Below are 15,884 nucleotides of genomic sequence, written 5' to 3'. Positions count from 1 at the left end.
CAAGGGTAACAGCTCCCCATGTCCCTGGCTGCCACGGTGTGAATGGAGACCAGGGAGGAGAATGAAATGATTTTGCACAGAGAAGAGACGAGCCCTGCGGCGCTTCCTTCGTGCAGGTTCACAGCAGCCAGAGCCAGGGCTGGCCCTCAGGCATGGTTCTTCTCCTCCCACACGGGGTGACATCTGTCTAGTTGACTTCTCACAGCCTCTTGTGGTTTCCCTGTGTGTTGTGGCACCCCAGGGGTCTTGGGGACAATGACTGGGAGCTGCAGGGTGGGAGCAGCACTTTCTCCCCACGTAGCAGCAGCAGTGTCTGGGTTGGCACTGCCAGTGGGGAGCTGAGAAGGTTCCACACCCTCCAGGACAGCATTGCCTGGGCACTGATGTCTCCTCAGCTGCTCAACAATGCAGCACTGGCTTGTCCTTCAAGTGCCACGCTCTTGATTTCATCTCAGTTGGGCACGAGGATCTCAGTGGTTATTTAGGAGCACACATTGCTCAGCTCCACTGCTTTCAGCAGACAGAAGGCTTTTTGTCATATGATGAACTGTGATGCAGAAAACCCCCCAAAGCTTCCTCTTGCCTGCATCAGACTTTCTCAGATGGCTCAGGGCTGAACTGGCAGGGGTGACTGGAGCTGGTGTCTCACCAGACAGACCCTGGCTGTCAGGGCAGGCGTGTGACACTGAGTGATGAGGAGCTCCAAACCTCTCCCAGAGCTCTCTGGCTGCCTGCAGCATTGTCCAGCCTGGCCACCTGCTCAGGGACAGCGTGGCAGAGCGTGGCAGCCCAGGTGAGGCTGCTCTGGTCAGCCCCTGACCCCACGAGGGCAGCTCTGCTCTGGGAAGGGCTGGGATGCAGCAGCCACAGATCCACAGGGAGCACAGGCTGAGGCAGTGGGTGTTCCTAAGGAGGATGAATTCCCACTGAGGCATTCTGAATGTCAGCTTGCCCCAATTAGGAAGTTATTTTTCTGTCTGAAAGGGCCCTCAGAAATCAATAGAGGTTCTAGACCATTTCCTCTTGGGCAGTGCTGAGGAGGGCTGGGCTTTCAGCAGGCAGTGTCACACAGCATGGCAGGTACTACACTCATTTATGGGTTTCTTTTTGCTGGATAATGTCCAAGCCACTCTCCAAAACGCATGACAGACACTTCCAGGCACACAATCCCTGCCTTTGCTGGGTATGACATGGTTAACAAGACTGAGCAACATCCTTCAGGAACAGCAATACGATTTTCCCTGAAGAAATCCTTTAAGAGCAAACAGCTCATGTTTATGGATTCAAAATGCTTTGAACTTGCCTAGCAATCCCTCTGCTGGCCACCTCTTCAGTATTTCCCTGAGAACATGCACCAACACTGGATCTTTGACAGTCATTTCCATGGCCTGACCAGCCTGAAGGAGCCTCCAGAAGAAGATTTCATTATTTCATCTGTAGCTAGGACCTCTGGCGTCAGATCCCGTTGGCATAGCGAGCTGGCACCAAAAGCCAACTTTTCTGATGTGACAAGTATGCATCAAACTCCATGGCTGCATGTGACTGTAGGTAGTAGGAGGTATAGATGTGATCTAAACTCTCCAGAACTGGTTTGTTGGCCACATTAATCTCAAAAACTCAACAGTAATTGAAATTATGGAACTTTGGCATTCCAGAAAGAGCAGCAAATGTTTCTTTATCATCCTGTGCATAATCCAGAGGTTAGCTGAGTTTTGATGTTTCAATCCAAATTGCCAACAAGCCTGAGAATGGTTTATTTAATTTATTTATTTATAAATAAATATAAATTTATTTATAATAAATAAATAATTTATTTATTTAATAAATTTATTTAATGCAACACAAGAACCATCTTGATGTTTTGTGGGTAAGGAGCACAGAAGAAGGTGTCAGGCTTGGCATGCCTCAGTTTAACCGGAGCTCTCTCATGGAAAAGATGCAGTGAACTGTTGCTGTTTTGTGTCAGGAAATGGCAGTGGATTTGAACAAGGAATGAGCTTGGGGTCAAGCTCAGCTCAAACCTCCTGGAAGTCATTTACAACGCTGTTCTTTGGGTTCCTTCATCAGGAACTCACTGAATGCCTCAAGTTCTTCTAAGCAGAATTCCCATGGCTTTTCCCAGAGTCCCTGTTCCACAGGAAGCTCAGCACTGGAGCTCCCTGCCTCAGGCTCTGTGGTGGGAGGTGACAGCGTGCCCACCCACAGTGGCCAGGGCTGACCTGGGATGGTTTCAGGCTCTGGGAAGAACTTTGAGACTCATTGCAGGCTGAGGTCAAGGCTCTTTCTCTCACTGGCAGAAGGAATGTTCCATTTGTTTCACCCATTCAGGGCTGTCTGCAATATCCCTTTTCTAACATCTCGGTTCAGGTGGATGCACTCAAGCTGGTCTTTGCAGAGACCCACTCAGATCTATGGATCTTCTTCCAAAATGCTGCTGCTCTCTGCTGTCAGACAGCAAGGCAAGGCACTGATCCTGCCAGATGCTTCACGGAGCACTCGAGTGCCTAAAACCCCCGTGATCTTGTGGGTGACAGTTCTCCTCTCTGTCACAATGAAGAGGATGTCCACTTCACTGGAGAGTGATGGGAAATTAATTTCCTTGTAACAATGCTGCTACAGGGGCTAAGCCCTTGAGGAGGTGGCACTGGTGCTTCTCACCAGGAGCTCTCACACATTGATTAGGAAATAACAAAACTCAGAGACACAAAGTTCTTTAATGTCCCAGCTACTGCACTGATCTTCTTCTTGCCACGAGGTCAGATGAGAGGAATGTGATATGATTCCTTCACAGGCAGGAGCCCTATGATGTAAGTTGACTTATGTGAAATCTTTTGGTGAGTCCCATCTTTTTAATCTCAGATTCTGGGTGAGAAGCTGAGCTCAGGTCCTGTACTTTCAGGGATTTTGCTTCACAGGGAGCTTGTCCTGAAGGAAAAGCCCCACAATCAGTGGCGCTGTCTGTGACGTACAGCGTGTCTGTGGGGTGGGAGCAAAGATCCAAGGTGCCCCAGAGGGCACAGAAGTAGCTCTGTCATTGTCAGCAGCACTGCTGAGGAGTGACAGACTGGCTGGTGGAGAAGCACCAGGGACAGAAATGGCAGGAAAAGGTGTGTTAGAACAGGAGGTGCTGACGGTACTGATGTCAGTGGTCATCCAGATCACAGTGCCCATCTCCCTGCAGCTTCTCAGACACCAGGATGACCAGGACAACAAGCTGATGTGCTACAGACACGTGTCAGGACAGCCAGACAGGTCCCTGTCAGCTCCTGGCCAGCACAGAAGGCAACATGCAAACCCAGCAGGTTTTTCTCACCTAAAAAAAGCCCAGCAGGCGTGAGGAGGACTTGACAGCTGTCATCCTCTGCATTATTCCAGGGAATCCTGGAGAGATTGGCTGAACACATCGTGTCTCTCAGTGCCTGGGTGGGCTCCTGGCACACACCCACCCTCGTGAGAACGTGCAGGAGCACCACTGACACCACTTGGGGCTCAGTTTTGCTTTCAAGTCCAAGACTCTGCTTTTCTGGGAGAGCTCACATTGGAATGTCCTGGGCACATCCCAGCTGGGCTCCTCCCCAGCCCCTGCCCTGCACAGGCAGCAGGGGCTTTGTTAAACAAACATGCATAAACAGGATGAAGACCAAAAGATGAGAGGAGTCTGTTGATGGATGAGAGGACAGATCCTCATTTACAGGCCATCCAGGTAGAAATCTCTGAGTGAGCCAAGAACTGACTCTTCTGAAGGAAAGATTTTTCATAAAAGCTGAGTTAGGCCAGACAGATCCCTGGGGCAGAGGACACAGGCTGGAGGGGAGCAAGCAGACAGAAAAGATGACAGCAGAGAAGATTGGAAAAGAGAAAAATCCCCTGGAGATCTTCTTCCCTGTCACCTGGAATGACTGAGGTCCCCTCAAGAGAAGGAGCTCTCAACTTTGCAGGAAGGAGGCTGTAAGAGGTTGTGAGTGGAAGTGATGCCAAGTGACTGCCTCATGAATCTCATGTTGAGGGAGGAGCAGTGGGAGATCACTTCACCATCAGCACAGAGCAGAAAGACTCTGTCTCCTGAATTAATAACCTGGAGCAACTGTTCTGCTTCAGGCAGCCACAGGAAAATGCAAAATTCAGACAGAGGTTGCATTTTCTGGGTGTTATTATTTCAGATGAAATTCAAAATCAAAGCAGGACAGGATATATGCAAATACTGCACGTGGGACTTGCCTTTCCCCACATTGGATGCACTAAAAAAAGCCACAGAGCAGGTACTCAGTTACACCAATAAGACAAGACAGTTCCTTGGTAGATATGAACAGGGCCCCAAAAAAGTAGTAATTGATTATGCCTCCCACAGCAAACTCACCCAGCCTTTGTGTTTCATCAGAAAAAACGATTTACAGGAGAGCAAAACTCTCATTGTCTCACGTCTCATTGAGCTTTTCATCCTTTCCTTGCAAGGGTATCCTGCTGGCAAAGCCACTCTTGTCCCAGCCTGTGGGAAGGGAAGCCAAAGCACTCCCTGTGGCACCAACCACACACTCAGGTGTTCCTCCCTCCTGATCCTTCCTTAGGAGAACAAAGGACACCAGCAGGGCCCCCAGGCCCTCCAGGCTCAGCTCCCAGAGCCCCCCTGTCCCTCTGAACGTGCCCCCTTGCAATGGGCACAGGAAGCCAGGTGCTCCCACAGGGACATGTGCACCTCCCCAGCTCCCTGTCCTTCCCACAGACACTGCCCTGGAACCTGCAGCACCAGCTTCAGGCACTGCCTCACAGTGGGCAACTGGCAGAGTGTGTCTAGGTAGCCCTGAGTCCACCACCAAACCCCCAGAACCATCCACCAAACCCCCAAAACCATCAACCAAACCCCCAGAACCATCCACCAAACCCCCAAAACCATCCACCAAACCCCCAGAACCATCCACCAAACCCCCAGAACCATCAACCAAACCCCCAGAACCATCCACCAAACCCCCAAAACCATCCACCAAACCCCCAGAACCATCCACCAAACCCCCAGAACCATCAACCAAACCCCCAGAACCATCCACCAAACCCCCAGAACCATCAACCAAACCCCCAGAACCATCCACCAAACCCCCAAAACCATCAACCAAACCCCCAGAACCATCCACCAAACCCCCAGACCCCTCCTGCAGGGCTGCACTCCAGCTTCTTGCTCCCCTCTCTGTGGGTACATCCAGGATTACCCTGGCCCAGGAGCAGAAGCCAGCATCTCTCCTTGTTAGATTTCATGTGGCTGGTGACACACACAAATCTACCAAGATCTCCTTCTAAGGACTCTTCCCTCTCCAGGGACTCCAGGTCTCCTCCTGATTTGGGCTCACCACAAGAAAACTTCCTTAAGTCTCACTTCCTTAAGTGTGTCCAGATCATTGATAAAAACACCCAAGAGAATTGTCCCTAAACCTGAGCCCCACCAGCCTGGTGCTACCCCATGGGCTGCAGCTCCCTGAGCCCCGTTGTTCCCCCAGGGAAGCAGAGACGGAGCCACACCACAGTGGTGAGCTGCAGACACTGTCTCAGCACTGCCCTGGTGTGCACAGAGCACCTGTGGGGGTCCACAAGGGTCCACTCAGGCCAATAAACACCTGGGCAGGTGTGTTGTACATTAATATTTCAAGTGCAGACCAAATGAATTGCAGCTCATCAGTTAGGGCTCTCTGCAGGTCTACGTCATCTAATTCTTCCAAACTCAAATTATTCCATCATTCTCTCATCACAGATGCTGCTGGTTTGAGAAAATGAGGCAAAATCCCTTCTAAACCCTGCTGTATCTCAGAACAACACCCTTGCTCTCTCTCACTTGCATTCCTTTTTGGAAGAGTGTGCCAGTTGCCTGATACCAAATTGACTAAGAGGAGTGAGATAAGCAGCTGTTTGCTGTTGATGGATGCAATATTGCACACACAGCCACTGTGAGCAATTAAAAGCTTTATTTATTGCTATCTCTGCAGTGTGGTTTAAGAACTCAAAAGGTCAGCTACAGTGGCAGCAACGAATAGCACATATTAATTAGATGTAATTATAAAGATGAATTCCCAGACAAAATATGAGCTGGGATCAGCCTGGTCACCAAGAGGACACTCAAATATTTGATAGAAGTGAGACTGCATATCTGCTTTGATAAGCTGGACTGTAGGCTTTATCACACATGTGCTCTTGCAGTGAGGAGAGAAGGTATTAATATAAGTGAAGCCTGTAGCAGTCTCTATGGTTACAGCTAACATTTTCTAATATAAGCCATTGTCTTCAGATGCTTAACTTTCCATGTTTCAACTGCTTAGGCTGAAATTTTCCATCACTGCTCATTGTTTCCAGGTGAATTCTCTAGCAATCAGGTTAGCAAATGTACTGGAGAATTTGAGCAGATTCTCATGCTGAAACAGCAACTGGAAATTGGGCAGGGACTCAATCTTATCATCTGTTCCCATCCTCTCCAATTTACCCCATGGCTTGGTGACTTTCAAAGACTCAGCAGATCCTGCTGGAGGTTTTGTTCTGGAATCCCAAAGGTGACATCTCCTGCTGGTGCATCAGTCCCTGCTGGGCACTGGCCCGTGCTCCCAGAGCCCTGCCCTGAGCACTGCCCCTGGGTCCTGCAGAGCCCAAGCACAGCCCTGGCTCTCAGGGGCTCAGGAAACTCGAGCCAGACCCAGGTTTGCATCTGCAGCTCCTCAGCTGAGCATGTTACAAACATCTGTGCCCACCCTGCTGCAATTGTGGCAGTTTCAGTGCGCAGAGCCTGTGAGATGGATCCAAACACCCCCAGAGAGAACAGCCATCCTCCAGTTTCTAATAACTGCCCCCAGCACTAGGCTGTGGCAAGAATTTTAAAACATGGACTGAATACATTTTCTTTGTGGAAAAGAGGTATCCAAGCCTGTCCAACTCCCACCAGCACACAGCCAGCCAGGTGTCCTGTGCCATCACCTCCCTGTGTGGTGGATTCTGCTCTCTAAACTGTGGCACAGGTGGGAAAATTAATTCTGTGAGCTGTGCCTTGGCTCAGAGGAGCCAAGAGGTTCTCACACGTACCCACAGAGGTTCTGGAGCCAAGCTGAGCAAGAACAAGCAGCAGCTTGTTCTTTTTGCAGTGTCTTTACCACCCTGCCACTCTTCACATCTTCATTCGCCGCTTTTTCTGGTTTTCAGAGTTTGGGCCGTGGTTTGATGAGTTTAAACTCTGTGAACCACAGAATCATTAAGGCTGGAAAAGACCACCAAGATCATCAAGGCCAGCCTTTTACCAAATGCCCCCATGCTCCCAAACCACATCAGGAAATGCCACCTTTACTTGTTTTCTGAACACTTCCAGGGATGGTGACTCCACCACTTCCCTGGGCTTAATAACTTTTTCAGTAAAGAAGTTTTTCCCAATATAGAGCGGATGTGATAAACATTTAAAAAAAAAAAAAAAACAAAACAACAAAAAACCCAAATTACAATTAGCGACCTTAAAAACCAACTGTTTTACATAAATTCCTAATACACTGTTACTCCTAGATATTCCCAGTTTCCTAATGAGTTTCTGCCAACTTTAACCTCTGGAAAGCATTCCCCAAGTAACGAGTGGTTGCTCTCTTTGCCCCCAGGTGTGCTGTGGCTCTCAGTGGTGTCCGAGGTGTTGTACATCATGCTGTTGGTCGTCGGGTTCAGCCTCATGTGCCTCGAGCTCTTTCATTCAAGCAGTGTCATAGATGGGCTCAAGTTAAATGCCTTTGCTGCTGTCTTCACTGTGCTTTCAGGTATGAACCTCCCCTTCCCCTCTGACCACCACAAAGCAAAATTCTACAACTTTGAAAGAATAAAAGACCGGAGGCTCCAAGGCTCTCTTATCCCCATTTAGCTATCGCAATTTTTCACTGTAATTTTTTGTTCCTTTGGCACAAAGACTGCATGATAAATTCTCCTCTTGCCAGGGAGAAGTGAATATCCTCCTTCCTGATTTCACAGCAGCAATGCAGTAATTATCCTTCCCCAGCCCGCACAGCCATTACCACAGCTCCAGCCTCAGCTCCATTTGCAGCATCATCACACTCATTTTCCAGAGGAAAATTAAAAACATGTAACACTGAAAAGTCTTTGTTCTGTGCTAATCCTGAAAGTAGGTGAAGGCTGGAAAACCAAAGAAAGGAGCTCATCTTGTTAATTAACAAAATTGAGACTGAAAAGGGTTCTAATAATGGCACTGAGGAGCAGCCCCAGGAGCAGTCTGGGACATGTGTATCTCTCAGAACAACTCCTTGGGGCTGTTTCTGTGCCCAGTCTGAACTTGGGGCTCCTCACCATATGAATTTGAGAAATTCACTTCTCTAAAAAAGGTCAAGCCATGTGGTAAAGTGCCCCTTCACTTCTGTGAGGATTTTCTGGCAAAAACCCCCACTTTCCAGGATTTCTACAAGCAGCCAGGGTGCCTGTGCCAGTGCTCCTGCACGGACCTCTCTGGCAGAAAGAATTTCTGCAATAGAAATGCATTTTATTGTGCTGCATTTCAGGCTGGAAGACATTACAGCAGGCAGTGGAAGGACTTTGTATCTTCAGGGATAGCTACAAATAGTGAAATAACAACAAAGAGGAAAGGTCAGAAGTAGAACTGAGTGACAAAGAAATCTGATTAGAACTGCCAAAGCATATTTTTCAGCTTTGGATATAATTTGGAACTTAGGAAAAAAAAAATCAGTTCCATTTTCAAAATCAAACTATGTGGAATTCTTCAGCATTCAGTCAATTATTTCCATGTTGTTCCTCTCTCCCTTCACCACTAACTGCAGTTTTAAAGTTTTGTAAGAAGGATGAAGTTTTCTTTCCTACACAACTTTCTATTTTTATTTTGGCCTTCCCTCTTTCTAAGTACATTGCCAAGATAGTCCAAATATAAACTTCAAAATTTTACAGGGAAAAATGATAGAGGAATTGAAACAGGGATAAACCCCCAAACCCCAGAACACTGCTAGCTGTTCTGTTCAATGACAGGGATATCAGAGGAAAGAAGAAAACTCTATTTATTTAAGCTTAGCATATTTATAATGACATAGCTTAATAGAAATTAGGTAATGAAAAGGACTTTCCATTGGAGCATAACACTCCTCATTAAATTCATGCTTGAGTTCCCTCATAAAAGTGCAATGAGATCTCCACATTCTCATAGCTCAACATGTAAAGGCCAGGAAAAAATATCCCAACAGTGTGGTCACTTATTGCTGTTCCTATGAGCCACTAAAAAATACCCCACAACACCACAATTTTGGTATCCCCCTTAACTTTACACAAACTAAAAAACTGCATATGTAATCATGTAATATTAATAATAAAACTTTTTAATTAACATTTTCCATAATGTTTTTAATTAACATATTCCACAAATAGCATTTCCAGTAAAAAAATATCAGAAAATGCTTTAAAATACATTGTCTTTTCCAAATTTCCTTCACCTCCAGCTTTCCAAAGTTCCTTAATTTCTCCCATTGCTGACACCCCCAAGCAGCTCTGCTCCTGCAGGGCTCAGGATCTCAAGCCAGCCCTGAACAATGGGAGTTTCTGCACTGCCAAGCACTCCAGCATCACCAGGATTTTCCATCTGCAAAGCCCTCCTGCCCTGGAGCCCGGGTGGGCACAGGCTTTGTGCCCTCCCTGCCCAGCCTCAAGCAACCAGCTGGGGGAAAAGATGATGCTGGGCACGGAGCTTTTGTTAATTTGTGTTGCAGGCAGCTCATTGCAGCTCATTAGAGTCTACAGCAAAAAGGACCAGAGGGTTTCCCCGTGGAGAAAACTTGGCAAGGCACAGCTAAAATAGACCAAACCAAAAGTGAATGAAGCAGCACAACAAAAGATTTGCATTATTCTGCTTTAGTTTGGATGAGGCATAACAGCACCAGCAGCCCTGCCAGCTGCAGGTCCAGCCCCATCCTGCCCCAGCAGATAAAACAAAACACGTTTCCAGTGTTTTCTGGTGACCCCCTCCTCACCTTGGACCTGTGAGTGTCACCTCAGCCTCCCACACAGGCACAGGGCTGGAGGTGGCTGAAAGCCTGTGCGAGGTTTGTGTGACAGAACTGAGCAGCTCAGCCCTGCTGAGGCTGTGTCAAACCTCCTGCTGCCTCTGAGTGGCTATGACAGGTCTCAGGGCAGGCTGTAATATTTTATTAGGGTTGAAAAATCACTGACAGGACATATAGAAACAGCAAACTCCAAACTTAAGATCAAGGCATAACTGTCAGCTGAAGAAAAATACACTGATTTTAAAAGTTCAGCAAGCTCCCAGTGCATTCCAGAAATTAAATACAACCAGAAAGAAGCAAGGTGTGCAGCACTTTGCTGTGCTCCCATTAGGCCACCCACCCTGCCCAAATCTCATTTCTCCTGGAGTGAATTGCTCTTTCCACCTCCTATCTTCGCAGCGTGTCACTCCAACATGAGGCAGATGAGAAAATCACCCCAGCTCCCTGTAACACAATGTCTTCCCTCAGCCTCTGCAGTTGTTTGTATCCAATCTGACATTTGTCTTGCTGAAGGTCCTGCTCAACATGCCCACAGCACAAATATTCCCCAGCTTCCCTCCCCCAGAAGTGCCCTGAATCATCCACATGGCTGGGACTAATGGAGTGGTTTCGGTTCTGAGAGTAGGAAGGGAAGAAGAGCCAAAAATTGGGTGTAATTGGGGGAGGGAAATCAGGATCTTCCAGGTACAGGAAGGGCAACTATGGAACAAGTCAGATGGTCAGAGAGAGCAGTGAATGAGCAGTCAAAGTGTAGCACACAGACCTCACGGTACCCACCATGGCAGAATATTGGTATTTCTAAGCGCCTTGAACTTGCCACTGCAGCACAAGAGGCCTTTGCACTTCTGTAGGTACAAGAACTATTTGGGATATATTGCTCCAGCCCCATCTCCTTAGCCTGAACCCTTTCCAGGGCTCACTGGGATCATCATTCTGCAGTGCCCAGGTGCCATGGCAGGAACATCCCAAATTACTGCAGCTAGAAAATTCTCCAAGCCTCGGAGCTGCTCCTGACCGCCTCTGCTTCAAAAGTGGGCTTTGGTTTTCCTCAAAGGGGTGTTTGAATATAAAGTTCAGATGGGTTTTTTTGTGTTTAAAATGCAGGACCACAGTGGCCAGCTAAAGGCAGAAGCACCCAGGCCACCCTGTGATTTCCTGCAGCCTTGTTCTTTAACGTGTCACTGAAAGTCTAGCACATTGTCTGATCCTCACCCAGCTGCACTCCTCCCAGAGAGCTCTAACAGTGTCAGGAGAGCATCACCAGCCCTGCACCACCAAAAGTGCCCCAGTGGTGTCCTGTCACCACACACCAGGAGAACCAAGCTCACTTCACTTCCTGGTGCAACTTCCAAGTGTTCTACAAGTGTTCAAATTCATAAATCTGAGCAACTGCTGGGACAAAATACAGTTGTGTGGTGTGAGCACACTGAGCCTGCACTGCCTGCAGAAGCCTCTCCCCATCCCCTCACCTGTCTGTGAAGGGCTGTGAGATAGCTGGGGGTGGCACAGCCCTGCTTTGCAGCAGCAGGGTTGGTGGGGATGCTCATTGTGCAACATTTTCCTCAACGATTTTCTTTCTTCAACTCCTCTTTCAATTGAGAATTCAGAATGATGTAAAATAATGAGCTCTCAGTCACATCTTTCCTCTGCCCATGCAGCTCCCTCCTCCACAGCAGAACAGGAGGCATAAAAGTACAACAAAGACTTTTTTGGAGCTCTCAAAGCACTTCCAGCAGTAGCTCCCTCAAGAATAATAAAATACATTTGGCACAAAAATTCCTGTTCTAATCCCTGCTTCCCAGGTCTCTTGGGGATGGTGGCACACATGATGTACACTCAAGTTTTCCAAGTGACAGTCAGCCTTGGGCCAGAGGACTGGCGACCACATTCCTGGGACTATGGATGGTCCTTCTGGTAAGTGTCACCCCCAGTTCATCTCTTTTCTCTTTGGAGCTGTTCCACCAGCCTGTTGGGACGTTGTACATGTCACCTCCCCTTGTCAGGAACACCCCTGTGGATCTGCCAGACTTGGCCCCCAGGGCCGTGCAGATTTTGAGGTGTGGGGGACAGTTGTGGCTGTGCAGCAGCAGCTGTGCTATCAGCAGGTACAGAGCACTTGTAAATAAACAGCACCCACAATTACCAACACAGATTGAGCACTCTCATTAAAGTTCAATTTAGGAACATAATTGCCGTGGCATTTCTGAGACTTTTTTTTCTCCTTTTTTTTTTTTTTATTCCCCTTGTTTTTAATTAATGTCTCAGCTGAACCTTACGGTGCAGCTTTGAACACAACTGCAGAGGAAGGTGAAGTGCTCCTGGCACGATGAGACTTCCCTGAGGATCGTGGGGAGAAGGGTTGGGAAAATGGATGTGGCTGCTTTTTTTTTTTTGCCTTTACAGTTTATCTTCTAAAATCACATCAAACTAATTTGGCCAAGACACAGCAACTGTGTTACATTGCTTGCAAGTTTACAAGAAGCTTACCAAGAGCAGGAGGCTGTGGAGAATAAAAATACCTGCAAACAACATCCCCAGTCCTCCAGAGACCTCAGTCTCCTTGGATGGATAGGGAAAATACTTTCTTCTTGTCGTTTCTAAATATAGCACATTATTTTCTATCCATCCCAAAGCAAAGAGAACAATCTTTGCTAACACAAATAAATAAATACTTCTTATGCACAGCACTGCAGGGAATTATTAGTCTTTCCTTCTCACCACTTTCTACTGTTTCATAGGAGGAGTTACTACTATTTTAGCAACATGTTACAAAATATGAATCACATTATATTTAAAATACAGCTTATTTGGTGTCTCAATAATGAATATTTATTGCATGTGATGATGGACTTATAAATACATTGCATTCACATATTTATAATATTTATATTAATATTTATAACAACTCTGTCACAGTAATTGTATAATTTTCAATAGATTTAAATAATAAGGCATATTTGTCTTCAGTAATCTATTTTGTAATTTACTGCAATATTCAAACTTCGAAATGTTGTTAAATGTCTTGCATGATAAACACTCATTAGATTATTCTCCTTCTTCTTGTCCAAGCCCATGGCTCAGGGTGGGCACCAGGGTCCCTCAGGGCATCCTGAGCTCTCCCTGGGCCCACTCATCCCACCCACACTCCCTGCTGGGAGCTGTGTCCATAGAGATGGAGCTGATATCCCACGGGAGATGGAGCTGATATCCCATGGGAGATGGGATTGGGAACTGATGGTCCATAGAGATGGGGCTGGGAGCTGGTATCCCATGGGAGATGGGGCTGGTATCCCATGGGAGATGCAACTGGGAGCTGATGTCCCATGGGAGATGGAGCTGGGAGCTGATGTCCCATGGGAGATGGAGCTGTGTCCATAGAGATGGAGCTGATATCCCATGGGATCTGGAGCTGATATCCCATGGAAGCTGGAGCTGGGAGCTGGTATCCCATGGGGTTTGGAGCTGTGTCCCATGGGATCTGGAGCTGATATCCCATGGAAGCTGGAGCTGGGAGCTGGTATCCCATGGGGTTTGGAGCTGTGTCCCATGGGAGCTGGAGCTGGGAGCTGATGTCCCATGGGAGATGGAGCTGTGTCCATAGAGATGGAGCTGATATCCCATGGGAGCTGGAGCTGGGAGCTGATATCCCATGGGATTTGGAGCTGTGTCCCATGGGAGATGGAGCTGCTGTTCCGTGGGAGATTGGGTTGGGAACTGATGTCTCATAGTGATGGGAATGGGAGTTGTGTCCCACAGGAGATGGGTTTGGGAGCTGTGTCCCATGGCAGACGGAGCTGGGAGCAGCATTCCATGGGGGATGAAATCCAACCCCCAGAGCAGGATCCCCTCTGCCTGTGTTCCTGGGGTGAGACCTCAGCTTCACTCCACACAGCCTCCCTCCAGCTGAGCTCCTCTCCAGCCACTGCAGTCACAAAGCTCCTTCTTGCATTTAGAAATGTCCCTTTTTCCTTTCCCTGGTGCTTCCAAGGCAGCACATTCATCCATGCAGGGTGTGGGGCACGGTGCAAACACCAGCTCAGCTGGGACAGGCCTGAGCAGCAGCAGCATTTTCAGCCTGCAGTGGTGCTCAGCAGCCTGAGGAAGGCCAAGGGGTCCCTCATGCCATGCTAGTGACGGGTAGCAGACCTGGAAGAAGAAGGGCTGGAGGTCAAAAGAAGCAAAACCAAGGCTTCTGCCCTCCAGCTGACACTGAGCCACCACTGTAGCACAGACCAGAGAACCACAACCTCCCCTGGCACCACCCAGACTCAAACACATTCTTTAAGAAGGGTTAATTACAAATTCCCACCCAGCCTGGTGGAAAACCACACATGTAGGAATTATTTTCTGCTCCACCTGGGTTCTGGTGATGTCCTGGAACGTGAGCTCTGGGAAGCCCTGACCCCGCAGTTGTCACCACCACCACCCTTATTTCCATCCTGCTGTAAATGTGCCACTGCTGCACCCAGCCACAGAGCAGAGCCCAGAGAACTGAAACAGCCCTGGCCAGTGGGGACAGGGAACCCTGGCCCAGAGCCAAAGGGTCTTGGGGATCCCCACTGCCGTCCCTTTCCCAAGGGCCAGTGGGAAAACTAAATTTTCTGTGACTCTGCTCCCCCTCCATCAAAAGGGAATGACAAAATCACCCCTCCCCAAAATGATGCTTATGGTCTGCCCAGGTGTCTCAGGGTGGTGCCTGTCACTGGCCCCATTCTCAAGCCATTGGCAAAGCCTGGAGGTTGTTCTGAGCTCTGGCATGAGTCAGGAGTAGGCCAGGGAACTCTCCAGGCAGGGGTTTCAGTGCCTCTGAGGATCAGAAGATGTTCAAGTTCAGACTCCCTAAAGAAAATAAATAAAAAGCCTGAGCTGTTTGAGCCATGGAGGGGCCTGAGAGCTCTGTGGGTACAGTCCCAGCACATCTGGGACACAGCTGGAGCGAAGCAGTAAAAACACGGCTACTAAAGAGGCCTTCACCTAAGGCAGGTGTAACTCCTAAGGTGTAACCACTCTTTACAATTCAAAATAAGTAACATTTAGCCAAGGTTCATAAAAACTAAAGTACATCTATCCTAATTACCTAATTACTATGATTTCCCAAATGCCAGGCACTGAGAGTCTTCTTTCTGTATTTCCTCCTCTGACCCTTTCAGCAGTTCTGATTTCATGATTAGAAACCATCAGAAACATCCAAGAGAAATTCTCCCTCACAGATCATTCCCCAGGCACAGTAAGGCATGTGGTTTTGGCTGGCTTCTTCCTGGGTACTGCTTGGGAGCCCAGCTGGAAATGTTTGCAGCTGCTGGAGCTCTTCCCCACACTCCACATGGGAGGCAGACTCATGCCAGGCCGGGAAGATGCTGTGCCTGGACACTCACACCTAGCACAAGCTCCCTTCCCACTTCTCCTCCCCACCATGGGAAACTTCAGGGAACTTTGTCACCCCAGGGGTCACCACATTTCCTTCTCATTCGATTGCATCTGGCAAACAGGCTCAAAAATGACAGGGAAAGAGCTGCCTCCACACATCTCATTGCCTCAGGACTCCCTGCAGGACTTGTTATAAGCTGAATTTTGAAATCATTGAAATGAGCCATTTCTGTTTACTTGAGCCATTTTTTCCCCCAGATTTTTCAGTCCATGAATATGTGCTCTTTTTCAAGTTTTGTCTAATTTGAAATGAGAAACTGCTTCCTTGTCCGCAGGTCCTTTGCAGAATGGGAAAATAGCTCATGCTGAGGGCTGTGTTGACAATGAGTATTTATAAGATAATGCTACTGGGGCTGGATTCTTTCTGCTCTGCATAATTCAGATCAATTTGTTATAAAAAAAGTGCAAAAAGGAGCAGGTAAAGCGTGTCACCATCACAAATGA

General features: G+C 47.9%; 1 protein-coding gene across 1 annotated transcript in view; it reads left to right on the top strand.

Annotated features, from left to right (window-relative positions):
• The window catches only part of GSG1L (GSG1 like), a 54,789-nt gene that overhangs the window by 23,858 nt on the left and 15,047 nt on the right, over positions 1 to 15,884 (top strand). Inside the window, exons 3-4 of the mRNA XM_023936562.2 lie at positions 7,608 to 7,760; positions 11,816 to 11,927. Of these exons, the coding sequence (XP_023792330.2) occupies positions 7,608 to 7,760; positions 11,816 to 11,927 (265 nt within the window). The remainder of the gene's footprint in view (positions 1 to 7,607; positions 7,761 to 11,815; positions 11,928 to 15,884) is intronic.

The sequence above is a fragment of the Cyanistes caeruleus genome, chromosome 17 (assembly GCF_971803275.1).
Source record: "Cyanistes caeruleus chromosome 17, bCyaCae1.hap1.1, whole genome shotgun sequence".
Taxonomy (NCBI): Eukaryota; Metazoa; Chordata; class Aves; order Passeriformes; family Paridae; genus Cyanistes; species Cyanistes caeruleus.
The sequence above is the reverse complement of the archived record's forward strand: the minus strand, read 5'-3'. Positions and strand labels throughout refer to the sequence as shown.